This window comes from Coregonus lavaretus (assembly GCF_964263955.1).
Source record: "Coregonus lavaretus genome assembly, chromosome: 34".
Taxonomy (NCBI): Eukaryota; Metazoa; Chordata; class Actinopteri; order Salmoniformes; family Salmonidae; genus Coregonus; species Coregonus lavaretus.
In genome coordinates, this window is record NC_140021.1 from 32,631,795 (window position 1) to 32,650,040 (window position 18,246).

Below are 18,246 nucleotides of genomic sequence, written 5' to 3' on the forward strand. Positions count from 1 at the left end.
ACTGTGTTTCAAACAAACATTGAACTGCACACAAGATACTGTAGCTAGCAAAGGAAATAGCTAGGTCTGGGATTCCACAATAACATCAGAAAATAGTCCGAATGCGACATCAGCCTTTAATATCCGTAGAAAAATAAAAAACAGACCGTATCGGTCTAGGGAATGAAACAAACCACATGACCACATGAAACAAATTACACTCTCTAAGGGTTAGACATACTAAGAAAACTAAGCGTCAATTTAAAGAAAATACACACATACGCTCAATGGCTTCTCTTTAAATCCAGTATTAGAATCATAATTCAGCACAGTCATGAAGAAAGACATATGGCTCATGGTGGTTTTCTCAAGGTAAAACACATACGGAAACATCAGACATCAATGCTGCTCATTGTTCATTCATAACCTACCGATAGAGCCTCCCCTTGGGCTACCATTGGAGTGAAAGCACAGAGTTCTGCCAGCCTGCACACAGGAATACACGTTGTAACATCACTCCTCAGTCTTTGCAGGCCTAAGATTGCACATGGGTTCTTAGTTCTTAGGGATCCGTTTGGAGATTCAACATCCCATAATATGCCTCGTCCAAAAGTCTAGGCAGTGTGGTTGAGGTTCATAAAGAAGGCCAAAGGTATCAAGTCATTGTAGATGGTAAACCTATGGTGCATTTCCACTGTCAGGCTTTGCACCAGTGTTTGGCCCAAAGATGTTGCCTTCTGAGGCCTGGCCCCAAAAAAAGCCTGCAGTGGAAATGCACCACTAGACCCCCTAGGTGCTGTTGGCCTGCTCCTGCTCAAACAGGGCCAAGGCTAGGTGGGACCGCGAGGCCAGACCCTCCAGGTTACTGAGCATACAGCGGTGGTAGATGTCCTCGCTGAAGCGCGGGTTGCACGCCCGCCGCAGATACTTCTGCACCAGCGCCGGCTCCACCGCCCGGAACACATGTAAGCCCGAGTAGCGCACAAAGATCTCGTACACGTCCATGCTCTCCAGCAGCTCGTCATTGTCCAGGATGTCGGCGGCCATCTTGGTGCGTGACGCCATGTAGTCGGCATTGTAGAAGCAAGCTTCCTCGAAGACGTGGCGGTCGAAGTGTCCGTCGCGCGGCGCTTCTGCAGCGAATGAGACCGAGGAATGCTGGTCGCGGTACACGATGGCTGGGCTGAACTCCTGGAAGTGGGCGGGGAAGAACACCTGCCAGTTGCTGATGGCGTTCATGCGGCAGCGGTTAAGGAAGTCGGCGTTGACCTCGGTCCACACCGAGGCCAGGAAGAAGAGCGTGTCCACCGGGTGCTTCTTGGAGATGATGTCCATCAGCTTGACCTGCGAGGGCACCTCCGTCTTCACGCTGATCCAGGGGATCTTCACATCGCCGTAGCGCTTCTCCACCTCGCCGATCATGGCCTTGATCCTAGCGAACACGTCCAACTGGCTGACCCGCTGGGCGTCGAAGGGGTCGTAGACGAACAGGAAGGTGAGCAGGACGTTGTCGTGCATGTCCAGTGTATTCATCACATACATATCCAGGAAGTTGCTCACAAAGTCCTGCTCGCGGGCCGTGACGGGCAGGATGACCTGCACCCGGGTGGCCTCCGTCACATAGGGCATGGGGATGATCTCGATAGCGCTGAGGGGGCGGAGCAGGCTGACCCGCTTGGTGATGATCTGGCTGTGACCTTTCTGGGTGAAGGCTTCTAGGGCCAGGTCCAGCACGTACTCCATGCCCCGGGTGGGGTCAAAGCGCCGGTAGCCGTTGAGCAGGTGGCGTTTCCTGAAGCGCAGCTGGGGCTGGTAGCGCTCGTTGAGGCGCTCCACGGCCGTCTCCAGCACGGCACTCACGTCGGCCCGGTCGGCGCCCCGCAGCTCACACTTGGGGGAGCTGTCGGAGCATGAGTAGATGTGCTCGTCGGTGAAGTACTCCCAGTTGATGACCTCGAAACGAGTCTTGGGCCTGAAGGGAGGATTGACCCCGATTGGCCAGATGGCCCCCACCTTACCCTCTGGGGTCAACTCACTCAGGTTGTTGATCTGGACCTGGACAAAAGACAAGAAGACAAACATGAGACAACTGTTCAGTGTTTACATGTATCAAAAGCATCTATTAAAATAATTATTTATTCAATACTAGGATGTTTATCAACAACGTTGAGGGTAGTCGATTCAAGGCTTAACTGTAATGGTTTGATTTTCTCCTTGGTCAGCGTCTCTCAAAGCTTATTATAAGCAATATTATAAGCGTATTATATTGTGTATTTATGTATTGTATGGGGGGTGTATTGTATTAGGGAATCATGTGATGTCTGTTGTATACTGTAGGCTATTTTCTTTGTGGAGGACTTTGCGTGATTTGATACTAACAAAACTGACTTGGTTTTCTTAATTACCCCTGAGTGGATAAATAAAGTTGTATTGAATTGAATTACAAAATTCACACTTTTAAACTGACGGATTGTTCACAAAATGACATTGGCAGGTAAATTTGGAATGAGGTGATGTTGGAATTTCACACATCACATCCTCACAAAATAGTTTACTGTTACATGTCTAAATATTGGGTCAGACAGGAATTTCTGCCCAGACGTAGATTATGTAGAAATTGGTGCGGTATGTAGGAAAACTGAACATTTGCACACTGGACCCGTAACCAGTCAAACCAACACCAGTGACAACTCCTCAAATAGCGAGAACCATAGAGAAAGCCCATCTGATTCCATTAAACAAAACCAACCTGCAGCTGCTGTATCTGTAGGTAGGTCCAGTCCAGTTCGATCTGGCTGAAGCGTTTGTGCAGGCGGTACATGAGGCTGGGTTCTGACACAGGGTGGACTGTGAAGGCATTCTTAAACTGGGCTCGGTCCTCTCGCTCTGGGTCTGCATTCTTCCCCAGCTCAAAGTAGCGATACGTCATCTCCTGTAGGTAACATGCAAACAGTGGAGAGGGAAATGTTAGCCAAATCGCTGATGGGTGTAGTCAAAGTACTGTAAATCATGATGACATTAGCATTGATAAAATAGACAGGTAATCGTCATTGCAACCTCTATTGAACAACTCTATAAACATGTTTTATAATAACGATGTCTCAGCTGTGAGTTTACCTGGTGCACCTCCACACAGCTGAGACCCAGGTAGTCGATGATGCAGCGGCCCAGCCACTCGTCAGGCCTGACGCTGAGGATGTCGTTGCGGCAGGTGTCCAGGTGGGGCTGCAGGCGGGCCAGCAGGCTGCGGGAGAGCAGGTAGCCGTAACCCCCGTGGCAGTACCTGGCCCTCTCCTCCCCACCAATGAACTCCTCGGCCCGGCCCATGTAGAGGTCCTGTCCCGCGCTGAGGTGGCCCACCAGCTCGGCCAGCCTCTCGGCCTGCATGTAGGTGTCGTCCTGGGCCAGGAAGAACCAGTCGTAGTCCAAGCCGTAGTGCTGGTGCAGGTGGCGCACAGTCTCGTACATCAGCCACACGGGCCGGTCATCGCCGTGGGCCACCACCGCCATGCCGTGGGGGACCTTGGGGCTGCGCAGGCCCGTGAAGAAGAAGGTGCGGTGGAAGTGGTGGGCCACGGTGCGGTTCACCGCCACGGCCAGCGTGTTGAGGGTGGCCCGTGAGGTCAGCACGCCCACCAGGAGGCGCTCTCGGATGCCCAGCTCTGTGTGGATGTAGCGCGTTCTGATCAGAGAGAGGCGTTCAGAGGGACATTCAAACTCACTCATTACTGAGCAGAGCAGAACGATTTATTTTATTACATAGATGGAATAAGGAACAGGCCCTATCTTACGGAGTGATTTACTATGCAATTACTAATCTACTATTTAACAATATGCTAATACGATGTTGTAACTACAATGTTATTATTTCTACTTAAAATGCACTTGTTATAAGTTAAGGGGGTTAAAAATGTCTGGTAAATGACTATGTCATGGTGAATGTAAGTCTTGAATGCGCCTAGTGTCCATTCTTGTCCAGATGCCTAGGTACTGGGATAGGATGTCATTGGGTTCATTGTTGAACTCTACAGTCTAGACTTAACTCTCACCATATGCTAAATGTAAGGATTTAGGCTATGACCAAAGGAGATCATAGTCATATCAAAATTATTCTGTAAGGTTAGCCTTTCATAAAAGAACACACTTCAATGAAATGGATTCATTCTGTCCCATGACTGCCTGTACATTGAAAACATTCTAAGACCATTAAAATGGTGGTCTCTTCAGACCCTCTAAGTTAATTGGCTAATTATAACTATCCAGGCCAATAATCAGCTTTAAGAGGTGATTCGGAGAGAAGCGAGACAGTAGGATTATCAAACTGTATGGGGGCAATGCCACAGTAACAGAATGACGCTGAGACTCAGATTTTTCACTTTAAAAGTATGGCAAACAAAAACCATTGATTGCAAAGTTAATCAAACCATACAACTCTATGCACAATGACTACTTTTAACAATTTCCATTGAACATTTTACAAAAATACATTACTCAAAAAACAATGCAGATGTAAAATTTGGTAACAGAATGACGGTAAAAAGTCCCTCTGTTTTTTTTTAAGAGTAGCCGTTGTGCATAGTTTTTACTACCTTGTTGCCCATAGCGCAGGGTAAAACTGAACACATTATTAACCTTTTACTGCAGTGGGCTAAATCAGGGTCACAGAAAGTGATTCTTGGTAGTCTTCAACAAATCTACTTTGAAACAAAAGAATCCACCTCACACACATGGTTATGGACTTTAAAAAAAGAAGACACCTGTACCATGTCAGATATAGAGTTGAAATGTATACAATTTTGAGTTTGCATCCCAATATTACACTTTATATATACTGAACAAAAATATAAAACGCAACAAGTGTTGGTCCCATGTTTCATGAGCTGAAATAAAAAGACCCCAGAAATTGTCCATACACACAAAAAGCTTATTTCTCTCAAATTATGTGCACAAATTTGTTTACATCCCTGTTAGTGAGCATTTCTCCTTTGACAAGATAATCCATCCACTTGACAGGTGTGGCATATCAAGAAGCTGATTAAACAGCATGATCATTACACAGGTGCACCTTGTGCTGGGGACAATAAAAGGCCACACTAAAACGTGCAGTTTTGTTACACAACACAATGCCACAGATGTCTCAAGTTGAGGGAGCGTGCAATTGACATGCTGACTGCAGGAATGTCCACCAGAGCTGTTGCCAGATAATTGAATGTTCATTTCTCTACTATAAGCCACCTCCAACGTTGTTTTAGAGAATTTGGCAGTACGTCCAACCAGCCTCACAACCGCAGACCACGTGTAACCACGCCAGCCCAGGACCTCCACATCCGGCTTCTTCACCCGCAGAACCAGCCACCCGGACAGCTGATGAAACTGAGGAGTATTTCTGTCTGTAATAAAGCCCTTTTGTGGGGAAAAACAGATTCTGATTGGCTGGGCCTGGCTCCCCAGTGGGTGGGCCTATGCCCTCCCAGGCCCACCCATCGCTGCGCCCCTGCCTAGTCATGTGAAATCCATAGATTAGGGCCTAACGAATGTAGGTAATTTAGATTAGGGTGGCTACTTTGAAGAATATAAAATATAAAATATACAGTCCCAGTCAAAAGTTTGGACATACCTTAATGGTTTTTTCTTTATTTTTACTATTTTCTACATTATAGAATAATAGTGAAGACATCAAAACTATGAAATAACACATATGGAATCATGTAGTAACCAAAAAAGTGTTAAACAAATCAAAATATATTTTACATTAAGTAGCCACCCTTTGCCTTGATGACAGCTTTGGAAATTTGTCCTTTGGTCTGGAGTCCAAATTTGAGGTTTTTGGTTCCAACCGCTGTGTCTTTGTGAGATGCGGTGTGGGTGAACGGATGATCTCCGCATGTGTATTTCCCACCGTAAAGCATGGAGGAGGAGGTGTTATGGTGTGGGTGTGCTTTGCTGGTGACACTGTCTGTGATTTATTTAGAATTCAAGGCACACTTAACCAGCATGGCTACCACAGCATTCTGCAGCGATACGCCATCCCATCTGGTTTGGGCTTAGTGGGACTATAATTTGTTTTTCAACAGCACAATGACCCAAAACACACCTCCAGGCTGTGTAAGGGCTATTTGACCAAGAAGGAGAGTGATGGAATATAAAATATATTTTGATTTGTTTAACAATTTTTGGTTACTACATGATTCCATGTGTGTTATTTCATTGTTTTAATGTCTTCACTATTATTCTAGAAAATAGTAAAAATAAAGAAAAACCCTGGAATGAGTAGGTGTTTTCAAACTTATGATTGGTACTGTATGTTACCCCTTGGCAGCGTTATCAGAAAGCACGGCATTGATTTTCACTGCTACACAGACGATAAACAACTTTACATTTCTGTGTCACCAGAGGATATTATCTCCTCAGATAAATTAGACTGTATTAGTGATTTAAATACTTAAATGGCTTAAAACTTCCTCCAGCTAAATCAAGACAAGACCAATGTACTTATTATTATTATTGGAGCCAAAGCACAGCGAGAGAATCTGGCAGCACATTTTAATTCACGGGCAATAAAGATAGAACACCAGGTAAAAAACCCTAGGTGTCATTTTTGATTCTGAACTCAATTTCTAATCACACATTAGGAATGTGACCATAATAGCTTTTTAATCACCTGAGGAACATTGCCAAGGTGCGGCCGTTTCTCTCTCAGGTTGATACAGAGAGACTCATCCATGCTTTTATTACAAGCAGGCTTGACTACTGTAATGCTCTCCTATCTGGTCTACCCAAGAAAGCCACTGGCCAACTGCAAAACATACAGAATGCTGCAGCACGGGTACTGACCAAGACTAGACGGAGAGCACACATTACACCGGTTTGAAGGTCTCTGCACTGGCTGCCTGTGAGATTTAGAATTCATTTTAAGATTCTTCTATTGGTTTTTAAATCAATCCACGATTGTGCACCCCAATACATGTCAGACATGCTTTTGAGTTATGTACCCAGTACGTCCCTCAGGTCCTCTGGCACTGGCCATTTAACTATCCCAAAGCCTAGGACCAAGAGGCATGGAGAGGCAGGCTTTAGTTACAGGGCATTCGGAAAGTATTCAGACCCCCTCCCTTTTTCCACATTTTGTTATGTTACAGCCTTATTCTAGAATGCATTAAATAAACATTTTTCCTCATCAATCTACATACAATACCCCATAATGACAAAGCGAAAACAGGATTTTTGAAATGTTTGCAAATGTATTAAAAATATAAAACTGAGATACCTTATAAGTATTCAGACCCTTTGCTATGAGACTCGAAATTGAGCTCAGGTGCATCCTGTTTCAGTTGATCTACAACTTGATTGGAGTCCACCTGTGGTACATTCAATTGATTGAACATGATTTGGAAAGGCACACACCTGTCTATATAACGTCCCACAGTTGACAGTGCATGCCAGAGCAAAAACCAAGCCATGAGGTTGAAGGAATTGTCCGTAGAGCGTCGAGACAGGATTGTGTTGAGGCACAGTTCTGCCCACACATTTTCTATAGGATTGAGGTCAGGGATTTGTGATGGCCACTCCAATACCTTGACTTTGTTGTCCTTAAGCCATTTTGCCACAATTTTGGAAGTATGCTTGGGGTCATTGTCCATTTGGAAGACCCATTTGCGACCAAGCTTTAACTTCCTGTCTTGAGATGTTGCGTCAATATATCCACATAATTTTCCTTCCTCATGATGCCATCTATTTTATGAAGTGCACCAGTCCCTCCTGCATCAAAGCACCCCCACAGCATGATGCTGCCACCCACGTGCTTCATGGTTGGGTAGGTGTTCTTTGCCTTGCAAGGTACCCCCTTTTTCCTCCAAACATAACGATGGTCGTTATGGCCAAACAGTTATATTTTTGTTTCATCAGACCAGAGGACATTTCTCCAAAAAGTACGATCTTTGTCCCCATGTGCAGTTGCAAACCGTCTGGCTTTTTTATGGTGGTTTTGGAGCAGTGGCTTCTTCCTTGCTGAGCGGCCTTTCAGGTTATGTCGATATAGGACTCGTTTTACTGTGGATATAGATACCTTTGTACCCGTTTCCTCCAGCATCTTCACAAGGTCCTTTGCTGTTGTTCTGGGATTGATTTGCACTTTTTGCACAAAAGTACGTTCATCTCTAGGAGACAGAACGCGTCTCCTTCCTGAGCTTAATGACGGCTGCGTGGTCCCATGGTGTTTATACTTGCGTACTATTGTTTGTACAGATGAACGTGGTACCTTCAGGCGTTTGGAAATTGCTCCCAAGGATGAACCAGACTTGTGGTGGTCTACAAACATTTTTCTGAGGTCTTGGCTGATTTCTTTTGATTTTCCCATGATGTCAAGCAAAGAGGCACTGAGTTTGAAAGTAGGCCTTGAAATAGATCCACAGGTACACCTCCAATTGACTCATTTTCTGGAATTTTCCAAGCTGTTTAAAGGCACAGTCAACTTAGTGTATGTAAACTTCTGACCCACTGGAATTGTGATACAGTGAATTATAAGTGAAATAATCTGACTGTAAACAATTGTTGGAACAATTACTTGTGTCATGCACAAAGTAGATGTCCTAACCGACTTGCCAAAACTATAGTTTGTTAACAAGAAATGTGTGGAGTGGTTGAAAAACGATTTTTAATGACGACAACCTAAGTGCATGTAAACTTCCGACTTCAACTGTACATATTCTGTCACATCAACCATATGGTTGTTTAGACCCAGTATAAAGAGAAAAGCTTAAGCCTTTTAAAATGGGTGAACAAACAACGAAAATCTGTGAGGATCAAACAGACAGTGGCCTATAAAGGCCTTCATTTTCGAACAAAGTGTGATGCATCTGCAGCGAACGTCATGATTTGCGTCATTCACATATCGATGAAGAATTTGGCAATGTTAGTGGGTTGCATAAGCATTAGTTCCCAGAAAACACCACCCATATGCCTCGCACTGGGGTGCATATTTTTTTAACACAGTTATAAAATAGTATTTCATAAAAGAGATCCAATAGCTCTGCATATATTTTTAAGCAGTGTCTTCCATTTGGTCATTTCCATTTGGATCCATGAGCACTAACATGTCAAGTTCATAGGAGCATGTCAAATTGGGCGTTTAATGAAAGCTAAGAATCTATTTTTTTTATTGTATTTTTATTAAGGCATATATACTTCTTTCTTTATCCATCCTAAACATTTGCAATAAGCAAATGCTTTGATTTCTTGTCAAACAGATAAAAGGGGTCTTAGGAAACATCTGCCAGAAAAAGTCTTAAAAGTGATTTAAAAAACAATAATATTGAAGTAAACACCCAACTAATATCAACACTTATACTTAGTTTAGGATATATTCTTCTGCCATCTGTAAGTTTAAGAAACATTCCCTTGTGCCTTGAAATTCCGTTACCAAAAACCCACAGTTCTTTAAGATATTGTCTAATTTCTTTCCCTCATGTGGTGGGAGGATAATGAAAGTTCACAAAAGTAACAAGTCAAGGTAGACCTATCAATTAGTTATAGTGTTTTAACTGATATCAATTTTGTTTATTAATTATTAAGTGATTAAAACTCGAAATTCTGTTATCAAATCAGTAACAGAATTTCAGAAAAATCAGTAACAGAATTTCTGCAATTGAGTTGGCTACAATGTGAAATCACAGTAGCCACAAACCACAGTTGGGTTATCTGCTACTGTCCTCCCTTCCACTGGCATACTGTTATGTTCAGCTGATAACTGTTTTCTTTCTGTCATCTTGTGGTCAAAGCAAGAGTATGAAAAGTCTGGACAACCCCTCCCTCCCTCTCTCTCTCTTTCTATCTCTCTCTCTCCAATGTATGTCACCTCTCCCGGATCTTACTGACAACCTACCTATGAGACCCCTTTCTTTCCATTTAACGTAACCAGCATCCTCACCCACTGAGCACCGACAGACAACGTAAGCTCATGGACTTTGAAAGGTAGTTGAAATTTGGTCAGCCTGACATGGCCTGGATTTCAACGGCCACAGACATTGTTTTTTTGTAGTTCTGTACAGTTCAGTACAGTATTGTACTGTAGAGTAGAGTAGAATAGAGTGTAGTACAGTACACAGTAGAGCACACTAGAGTTGAGTACACTGTACTGAACTATACTCTACTTGACTCTACTGTACTGAACTCTACTGTGCTGTACTTTGCTGTCCAAACTTGTGAAACATAGACATCTATGATTGGTTCAGATTTGGTCCAGTCAGGACCAACCAAATCTGGTCTTGTTTGGTGGCGGAGCTCATTAAAATAATAGCCAGTGTGTAGAATAATACCCAAATATACAAAAGGAGGATATTCCATATTTCTACCTTTGTGTACCTATTCAGGATACATCACCATGAAGACAATGACGTTCATATCCATAATTATGCAATACTCTGTAGTACAGATCAGGGACCCATGATGAAATTCCGTTACCACAATTCTGTTACTGGGTGTAAATCCACTTCACTTACTGTAGTTCAATAACCAAAATAGATTGTTTCAAACTCAAGGTGTCATGTCATAGCTGACACCCCATTCTTTCTGCAGACATATTTGCACCTTCATTTGGAGAAGATATTTAAGAGTTTTTGGAAAACATGGTCACATAAGAAACTGAGGAAGATTTTACCGAAATTATATTACACAACTTAGCATCTGCACAGTTCTTCCAGTAAATGTGTTTTTGTTGAATTTTCAGTGTAAATTGTTCAAAGTAGTCCTTGTGCATAGAGTTGTATGGTTTGTTAAACTATGAAATCAATGGTTTTTGTTTGGTATACATTTTAAGTGATAAATCTTAGTCTCAGCGCAATTCCGTTACGATGGAATTGTCCATTTGCAAACTCTTGTCTCTGAAACCTAGTGTTAGGCTAGGATGTGGTATTCCTCTGTGCATCCATTCCAAAATGCTCACCTGAGGACCTTCTTGTGTGGTTTGTTGGGGTCCTTGTGGTATGGTACTACGCGTGGCTGGAAGTCCTCATTCCCAGGACCACCTCTCTGGTCCCCTGGGAGGTCTCCCCTATTGCTGCCCAGGAAGAGACCCCTATCGCCCAGTTCATCTCCACACGAGTCATCTGTGTCTCCCTGGGTCCAGGAGACCATCAGCAGGCTCAGGCTGCATCCCAAAAAGAGCCCCAGGATAAGGGGAAGAGCAGGCCTGAACACGGCCAGGAAGGAGGAGAGACGCATAACGAAGCAGTGGACTTCAGTGCTGTCAATCAAGTTTTATGTAATGTTCTCTACAAACATTTGTAGAATTCTGTTCTAAAACCATGTAATGACCCTTCTGGTTAAGTGCCAACCACTTTCAAGCTAGATTCAGTCAAGTCTGATAAACTCCTGTATTGCACCATGGAGTGGATGGCTCACTACATCCGTATCAGTGCCATTTAAAGATACGGTCCTAAGGTAAATACAAGGTTCATTACTAGAGAATAACTGGACACAATGAACAGACAGATTAATTGACTGCCACTCTTCAGCAGTCAATTCCTAACTACTGTACTAAGAAAAGGCTCCTGTCCAATAATAAACGACCTAGCTAGCTAGCTAGCAGGCTAACAAGTTCGCTAGCCAGCTGAAATAACAATTTGCAATTGGCTTGTTATGACTTAGCTAGCTAGCTAGTAAGGTGGCTGGCTAATGTCCCAGCTAGCTAGCTACTTACAACGTAATTAGCTAACGTTAACTAGTTCAAAACAAACCATGGCTTCAATGCTGTATTCATATTTTAGATAACTACCCTGACAAAACAACAACATCCAAGCCTCGGTATCAGCTAGCAAGCTACTTAGTTAACGGTGTTGGTCCTTCGTTCTCTCCCCAAAACAAGGGATGTTTTCCTCTCCATTTTTGTTGATGCAGTTGCAATTATCCGTGTTTTGTCTGTAGAAAACGATAGAATTCTATGTCAGGGTGATCCACAGCAACACAGCATGAATGCTGTCTTTCTTCAAATTATGTCTAGCTAATAGCTTGTCATGTCGACCTTTTTCCTCTATCCGCCTCCAAGTAAAGCATCTCTTTCAAACCGTCATGAATTCATCAAAAAATAGCTACTTGTCGGAGAAAAACCTTCTGGAAAGCGTGCCGTGCACTGGATATGGTATTTTCTACAAATATTGCTTCTCATTCTGCATCTATCTGATGATTGTGTATCAGTGCACGCTCTACTGACTGCGCTGAGTGCGCTCGTGGGGCAAAATGCTGTCAGACACGTCATCAGACGTCTGTAGAGGGTCTCTGATGGGCCCTTCAAGTTCAATACCACCCAATATTTGAAATGCTTCATTCTATTTCTTTCTTCATTTTCTTGCATTCAAACAAGATACACTGCATGCATCCAGAACAGTAGTGAGGAAAATATTTAGCTAAACTCGTATTTGAAGGGGGGAGGGCAACTAATCCCTTTTATGTGACTCAACTCAAACTTGATATCAATAGATAATAGTGCTGGCAACACTCATTGGGCACATATCCAAATCATGACATTGCTTTATTTTGTAAATCATAGTCTGATTACTTATGCAACTTAAACATGGACCAATCAATTGTATTTATTATCCACCTTATTATACATCCTTGTAACTTTCCATAATTTTACCCACTGTGCTGCCTTGCACACAATGCAATTCTGCATAACTTGATGACAGTATATGTACAGTATCTTGACCAAACACCATAGCTATAATGACAGGGCTAGTATGACTTTTTTTTTTATTCGAAATTCTACAATAGAATTCACACATATAATGAAACATTGGTGCAAGTAATGGGCTGTGTCGAATTACAAATAACATGAACACACATCGAATGTCAAAATCGCAACGCTTGTATTGAGTAGAGCCTATGTGGAGGCTCTAATCACATTCGAGCTATGGGGCTTATATTCAGAGTCAGTGGGCAGGTTCGAGCGGATCCTTTTTGTCAAGACATTGACCAACATTGATCACCTGCTTTCAAAGTGTGTTGCATTATGGGTACAAAAATGGTTCCACTGCGACTACATTTCGATTGCATGAACTTTACAATAACCATGTGATCAAAGGTCATGAACTTTCGACTTTTGTAGTTGCTCCTCACCAACTGCAACGTGAAGTCAGAACCAAAGCGTTGAAGGAAACCTTCTTCTGTTTTTTTTGGAAGCAAAAGGCACTACATGCTCATAAATGTTTGATGTCGCCACCTATCATTGGTTATTATCAATGCATGTTTACTGTTTTGAGTGGATTACTATTTAGAGTTTAAATGCATCTTTATCCATACATCCTTACGATTTAATTACATGTGATCCAAATTTCTAACATAAATAAATGAAATATCCTACAGTATAGCTAATGTATTTATTTAGATGTTACTGTAATGTTGTGTCCCATGTTATAGCCTACAATTTGTCTTGTCTGTAATATTGTAGTCACCAAACAATTTCAAATTTGTTGATTGTCTATTAAGTGTGAAAAAAATTGAATATATATTGTAGGCTAAACATGGTAGGGGATTTCAACACTGGCAATTTTAGAGGCTTAATCTGTCCGGGAAATCGGCCCTTAATGAGAAAGAACCCCAGACACCAGTCGTGGGGTCAATACCAAGTGCATTTGACTACTTGGCATATTGCTTGGGATATTGTTTACTCATTAACATATGTGAACTAATGTACATGTAGTCTAATCCTTTCATATTGTTTACCCAGTAACTTATGTGAACTGATGTACATGTATAGTCTAATCCTTTTCTGTACAGTGAGTGTTTTGTCCTTCATGTGATTGAATCAAATTATTTCTTTACATGCCGACTGACAAAAGCAACATAAAGGTTGAGAATTAAAGAAATACACTGCAGTCTGTAGGGATGCAAACATGCAATCAATTATCATACAGTAAGAATATTTGTGGACTCCATTTAATCACATCTGTTACAATTCTATGTTGCACAATCACAAATAATAATGAGGAAGGTACAAGGGCATGACATAATGGCAACAACAGAGCATATCCCATATGCTGCAAAAACACCTATTTGGCACCTATAGTGGCTTGCAAAAGTATTCATCCCCCATGGCGTTTTTCCTATTTTGTTGCATTAAAACCTGTAATATAAATAGATTTTTATTTGGATTTCATGTAATGGAAACACACAAAATAGTCCAAATTGGTGGATTGAAATGAAAAAAATAACTTGTTTCAAAATATTCTAAGAAATAAATAACGGAAAAGTGATGCGTGCATATGTATTCACCTCCTTTGCTATGAAGCCCCTAAATAAGATCTGGTGCAACCAATTACCTTCAGAAGTCACATAATTAGTTAAATAAAGTGCAATCTAAGTGTCACATGATCTGTCACATGATCTCAGTATATATACACCTGTTCTGAAAGGCCCCAGAGACTGCAACACCACTAAGCAAGGGGCACCACCAAGCAAGCACCACCATGAAGACCAAGGAGCTCTCCAAACAGGTCAGGGACAAAGTTGTGGAGAAGAACAGATCAGGGTTGGGTTATAAAAAATATCTGAAACTTTGAACATCCCACAGAGCACCATTAAATCCATTATTAAAAAATTGAAAGAATATGGCACCACAACAAACCTGGCGAGAGAGTGCCGCCCACCAAAACTCACGGACCAGGCAAGGAGGGCATTAATCAGAGAGCTAACAAAGAGACCAAAGATAACCCTGAAGGAGCTGCAAAGCTCCACAGCGGAGATTGGAGTATCTGTCCATAGGACCACTTTAAGCCGTACACTCCACAGAGCTGGGCTTTACGGAAGAGTGGCCAGAAAAAAGCCATTGCTTAAAGAAAAAAATAAGCAAACACGTTTGGTGTTTGCCAAAAGGCATGTGGGAGACTCCCCAAACATATGGAAGAAGGTCAGATGAGACTAAAATTGAGCTTTTTGGCCATCAAGGAAAATGCTATGTCTGGCGCAAACTCAACACCTCTCATCACCCCAAGAACACCATCCCCACAGTGAAGCATGGTGGTGGCAGCATCATGCTGTGGGGATGTTTTTCATCGGCAGGGATTGGAAAACTGGTCAGAATTGATGGAATGATGGATGGCGCTAAATAAAGGGAAATTCTTGAGGGAAACTCTTCCAGAGATTTGAGACTGGGACGGAGGTTCACCTTCCAGCAGGACAATGACCCTAAGCATACTGCTAAAGCAACACTTGAGTGGTTTAAGGGGAAACATTTAAATGTATTGGAATGGCCTAGTCAAAGCCAAGACCTCAATCCAATTGAGAATCTGTGGTATGACTTAAAGATTGCTGTACACCAGCGGAACCCATCCAACTTGAAGGAGCTGGAGCAGTTTTGCCTTGAAGAATGAGCAAAAATCCCAGTGGCTAGATGTGCCAAACTTATAGAAACATACCCCCAAGAGACTTGCAGCTGTAATTGCTGCAAAAGGTGACTCTACAAAGTATTGACTTTGGGGGGGTGAATAGTTATGCACGCCCAAGTTTTCTGTTTTTTTTGTCTTATTTCTTGTTTGTTTCACAATAAAACATATTTTGCATCTTCAAAGTGGTAGGCATGTTGTGTAAATCAAATGATACAAACCCCCCAAAAATCTATTTTAATTCCAGGTTGTAAGGCAACAAAATAGGAAAAATGGCAAGTTGGATGAATACTTTTGCAAGCCACTGAAGCCTACCTGGTTATATTTTGAGAAAACCATCACAAAAATACAAAACAAGTCTTGTAAATGTTAGAAAGACCTTGGGCTGGTATCTAATTTCCTTATCATCAGGATATTCATTCCTTGGACCATATTGATAATGTTGAGCTTCGTGTAGGAGAAGTGGAATTCCGATAGCATCCACTTCATCGGCAATAACAAAGGCGAATCCCATGTCTGCCAGTTTCCATCCACAGTTTTTATGCGAGTAAAGTCATACCGTAGAGGAAAAAAATCACAACAGCTGTGATGGAAACAGGAAGTTTCGGTACAATTTTATAGGCGCCGACAGATAATTTGTTTGTTCGGCCCAGTGTTTCCATGTTGTGATGTGCCTCTTCAATTCGAGAGTTGAGCTTTTTATTACGAGGAGAGTATGGCACAGAGGTAAGAGGCGTGGTGTCTGTCAATCATAAGCTCCGCCCCTAAGCCACCAAGTCGAGATATCACGTGGTCCCCATTCCATGGACATCACCGGGACTAGCGGCAGGGGGGGGGGGGAAATGGCAGAAGTGGATGCTGAGTTCGAATCAAGCAGCACATCGAGCAAAGTTGGTGAAGACGAATGTTCTGAATGGACAACAGTAGTAGCGAAAACTGGAACAAAAAGGAAATTGTCTAAAATTGGAGTAGAGGATACATGTATTAATGATAATTAATCGCTTCTTGTTGGGATGTGTTTGTTGAGTAAGGATGCATATGTGGGAAACCTGTTTGAGGTGTCAAATGGTGAAGAATGCGCTGGGAAAAGTCGAGTCTGTCAGTGACCAGGAGTGGTCTTATTTTGATTCAATGTATTTCTGAAGAACAGAGGAAGATTGTAGTGAGCCTCAAATGAATCCAAACAACAAAAGTTTTGTGTTTTGAACTTCGGAGTAGAGCACCCGTCAAAGAAGTAATCTCAGGGGTGACGACGGATGTTCAGGTTGAATACCTGAAGAGAATTCCTGGTGTGGTTGGTGCCCGTCGTCTGACCCACTGGGTGAATGGCGAAAAACAAGAAAGTCTGTCGGTCCTGTTGTTTTTTGATAAAGAGCAAATAGCTACGCATGTGAAGCTTGGTTATGTAAGATACGCTGTAAGAGCTTTTGTCCCCAAACCATTGCATTGTAAGAACTGTAAAGGATTTGGCCGTGTTTCAAGTGTGTGCAGATGGACAGAGTATATTGAAGAACTGTGTGTAGAAGGACAACGGTGTTGGAATTGTGGTGGGGATCATAATCCCGAGTTCCTGGAGTGCCCTGTATGGATGAAGGAGATTGAGGTGGCAAAAGTTAGACCGGTCAATCAAATCTCCTATGCGGAGGTGATTAAAATAATTGAGAAAACAAGTGATTCTAGTGAAGATATGGTAGTGGACGCACCACAGCCTGTAGTAAATGTTTGCTGCCAGTCAAAAGATACCCTGTGTGTTAAAAAGGTGGATAGTGTGGCGTTCAATGCCACAGTTATAAACTGTACGGCACAAGTCTCAAAGAAGTCTAAGAAACTGGACATTATTGTGGCTGCTGTTTTGGGACTTAAGAATTTTACATCAGAAGACTTGCAAGGGGTACCGGCGCCAGAAGACCCGCCCTCCCAGGTTCCCCTTAAGCCTGTGTAGGGATCAGACCTGTTTTATATTTTAACAGAAAAGTTATTTTTTATTATTTGTAGTTTGGTAGTTTTTTGGGGGGGTTGGTATTTTGTTCCATTTTTGGGAATCCTGAAGAAGAAGAAGAAGAAGAAGAAGAAGAAGAAGAAGAAGAAGAAGAAGAAGAAGAAGAAGAAGAAGAAGAAGAAGAAGAAGAAGAAGAAGAAGAAGAAGAAGAAGAAACATCACCGGATGAGGAAATGTGGAGAAGATGGAGGAAACTGAGGTTTTCTTTGAAACTGCTGGTGAGTCGGGTGAAACGAATAGTACACAAAGTGAGAATGAGGGTTACAGTGGCTAAGAAAAAGGGAAACAAGAGAAGTAAAGCTGTGGTGGAAAATAGGAAACCACTAGACTTGTTTTTTGTCACGCCCTGGCTCTAGGGACTCTTTTAAGTTGAGCCAGGGTGTGTAGAGTTTATGTTTTGTGCTCGTTGTGTCTAGTCTAGTTTTGTATATCTATGTTGGCCAGAGTGGTTCTCAATCAGAGGCAACGAGTATCAGCTGTTGCTGGTTGTCTCTGATTGGGAACCATATTTAGTCAGGTGGTTTTCCCACAGTGTTTGTGGGATCTTGTTCCTGTGTAGGTTTGTGTTTTGCACCTTTGGACGTCACGTATCGATTTGTTGTTTTGTTCGTGTATCAGAAGCGTGTTTTAAGACTCAATCGGAGTGGAATGTTTCCTGTATGGATTTTCGTAGCGGGGGGTTATTTCTGGGGTGGCGCAAGAAATAAAGGCAGAGGATATTACTGAAGACATCGATGGAGTGGTTGGTGTACGTCGACTGACCTGTCTGGTGGATGGAGAATATAAATTCACTTCATCCATGCTAGTGTTCTTTGATGAAGAGTCTCACCCTTCTCATATAAAGTTAGGATTCATGAGATACCCTGTAAGAGCTATTGTGCACAAGCCCCTTCA

At 42.4% G+C, this 18,246-nt stretch overlaps 1 protein-coding gene across 2 annotated transcripts; it reads right to left on the bottom strand.

The window, feature by feature from the left end:
- Positions 1 to 102: 102 nt before the first annotated feature.
- On the bottom strand, positions 103 to 12,362 carry LOC311109175 (chondroitin sulfate glucuronyltransferase-like). 2 transcript variants are annotated; one of them, XM_084152009.1, is made up of 4 exons: positions 10,919 to 12,362; positions 3,097 to 3,661; positions 2,729 to 2,911; positions 103 to 2,034 (listed from the first exon to the last, which is right to left on the bottom strand). In XM_084152009.1, exons 1-4 carry the CDS (start codon positions 11,194 to 11,196, stop codon positions 769 to 771), a joined length of 2,292 nt encoding a protein of 763 aa, XP_084008135.1. In that variant the 5' UTR covers positions 11,197 to 12,362; the 3' UTR covers positions 103 to 768. The 2 variants fall into 2 exon arrangements, with proteins under 2 accessions (XP_084008135.1, XP_084008136.1); XM_084152010.1 differs by having other exon boundaries at positions 3,097 to 3,641; positions 10,919 to 12,185.
- Between the last annotated feature and the right edge of the window lie 5,884 nt (positions 12,363 to 18,246).

Coding starts and splice junctions, on each gene's coding strand:
- LOC311109175 (XM_084152009.1), bottom strand. CDS start 11,196: ATGCGTCTCTCCTCCTTCCTGGCCGTGTTCAGGCCTGCTCTTCCCCTT. Junction 3,662..10,918: donor CCACACAAGAAGGTCCTCAG/GTGAGCATTTTG, acceptor CTCTCTGATCAG/AACGCGCTACATCCACACAG. Junction 2,912..3,096: donor GCTGTGTGGAGGTGCACCAG/GTAAACTCACAG, acceptor TGTTACCTACAG/GAGATGACGTATCGCTACTT.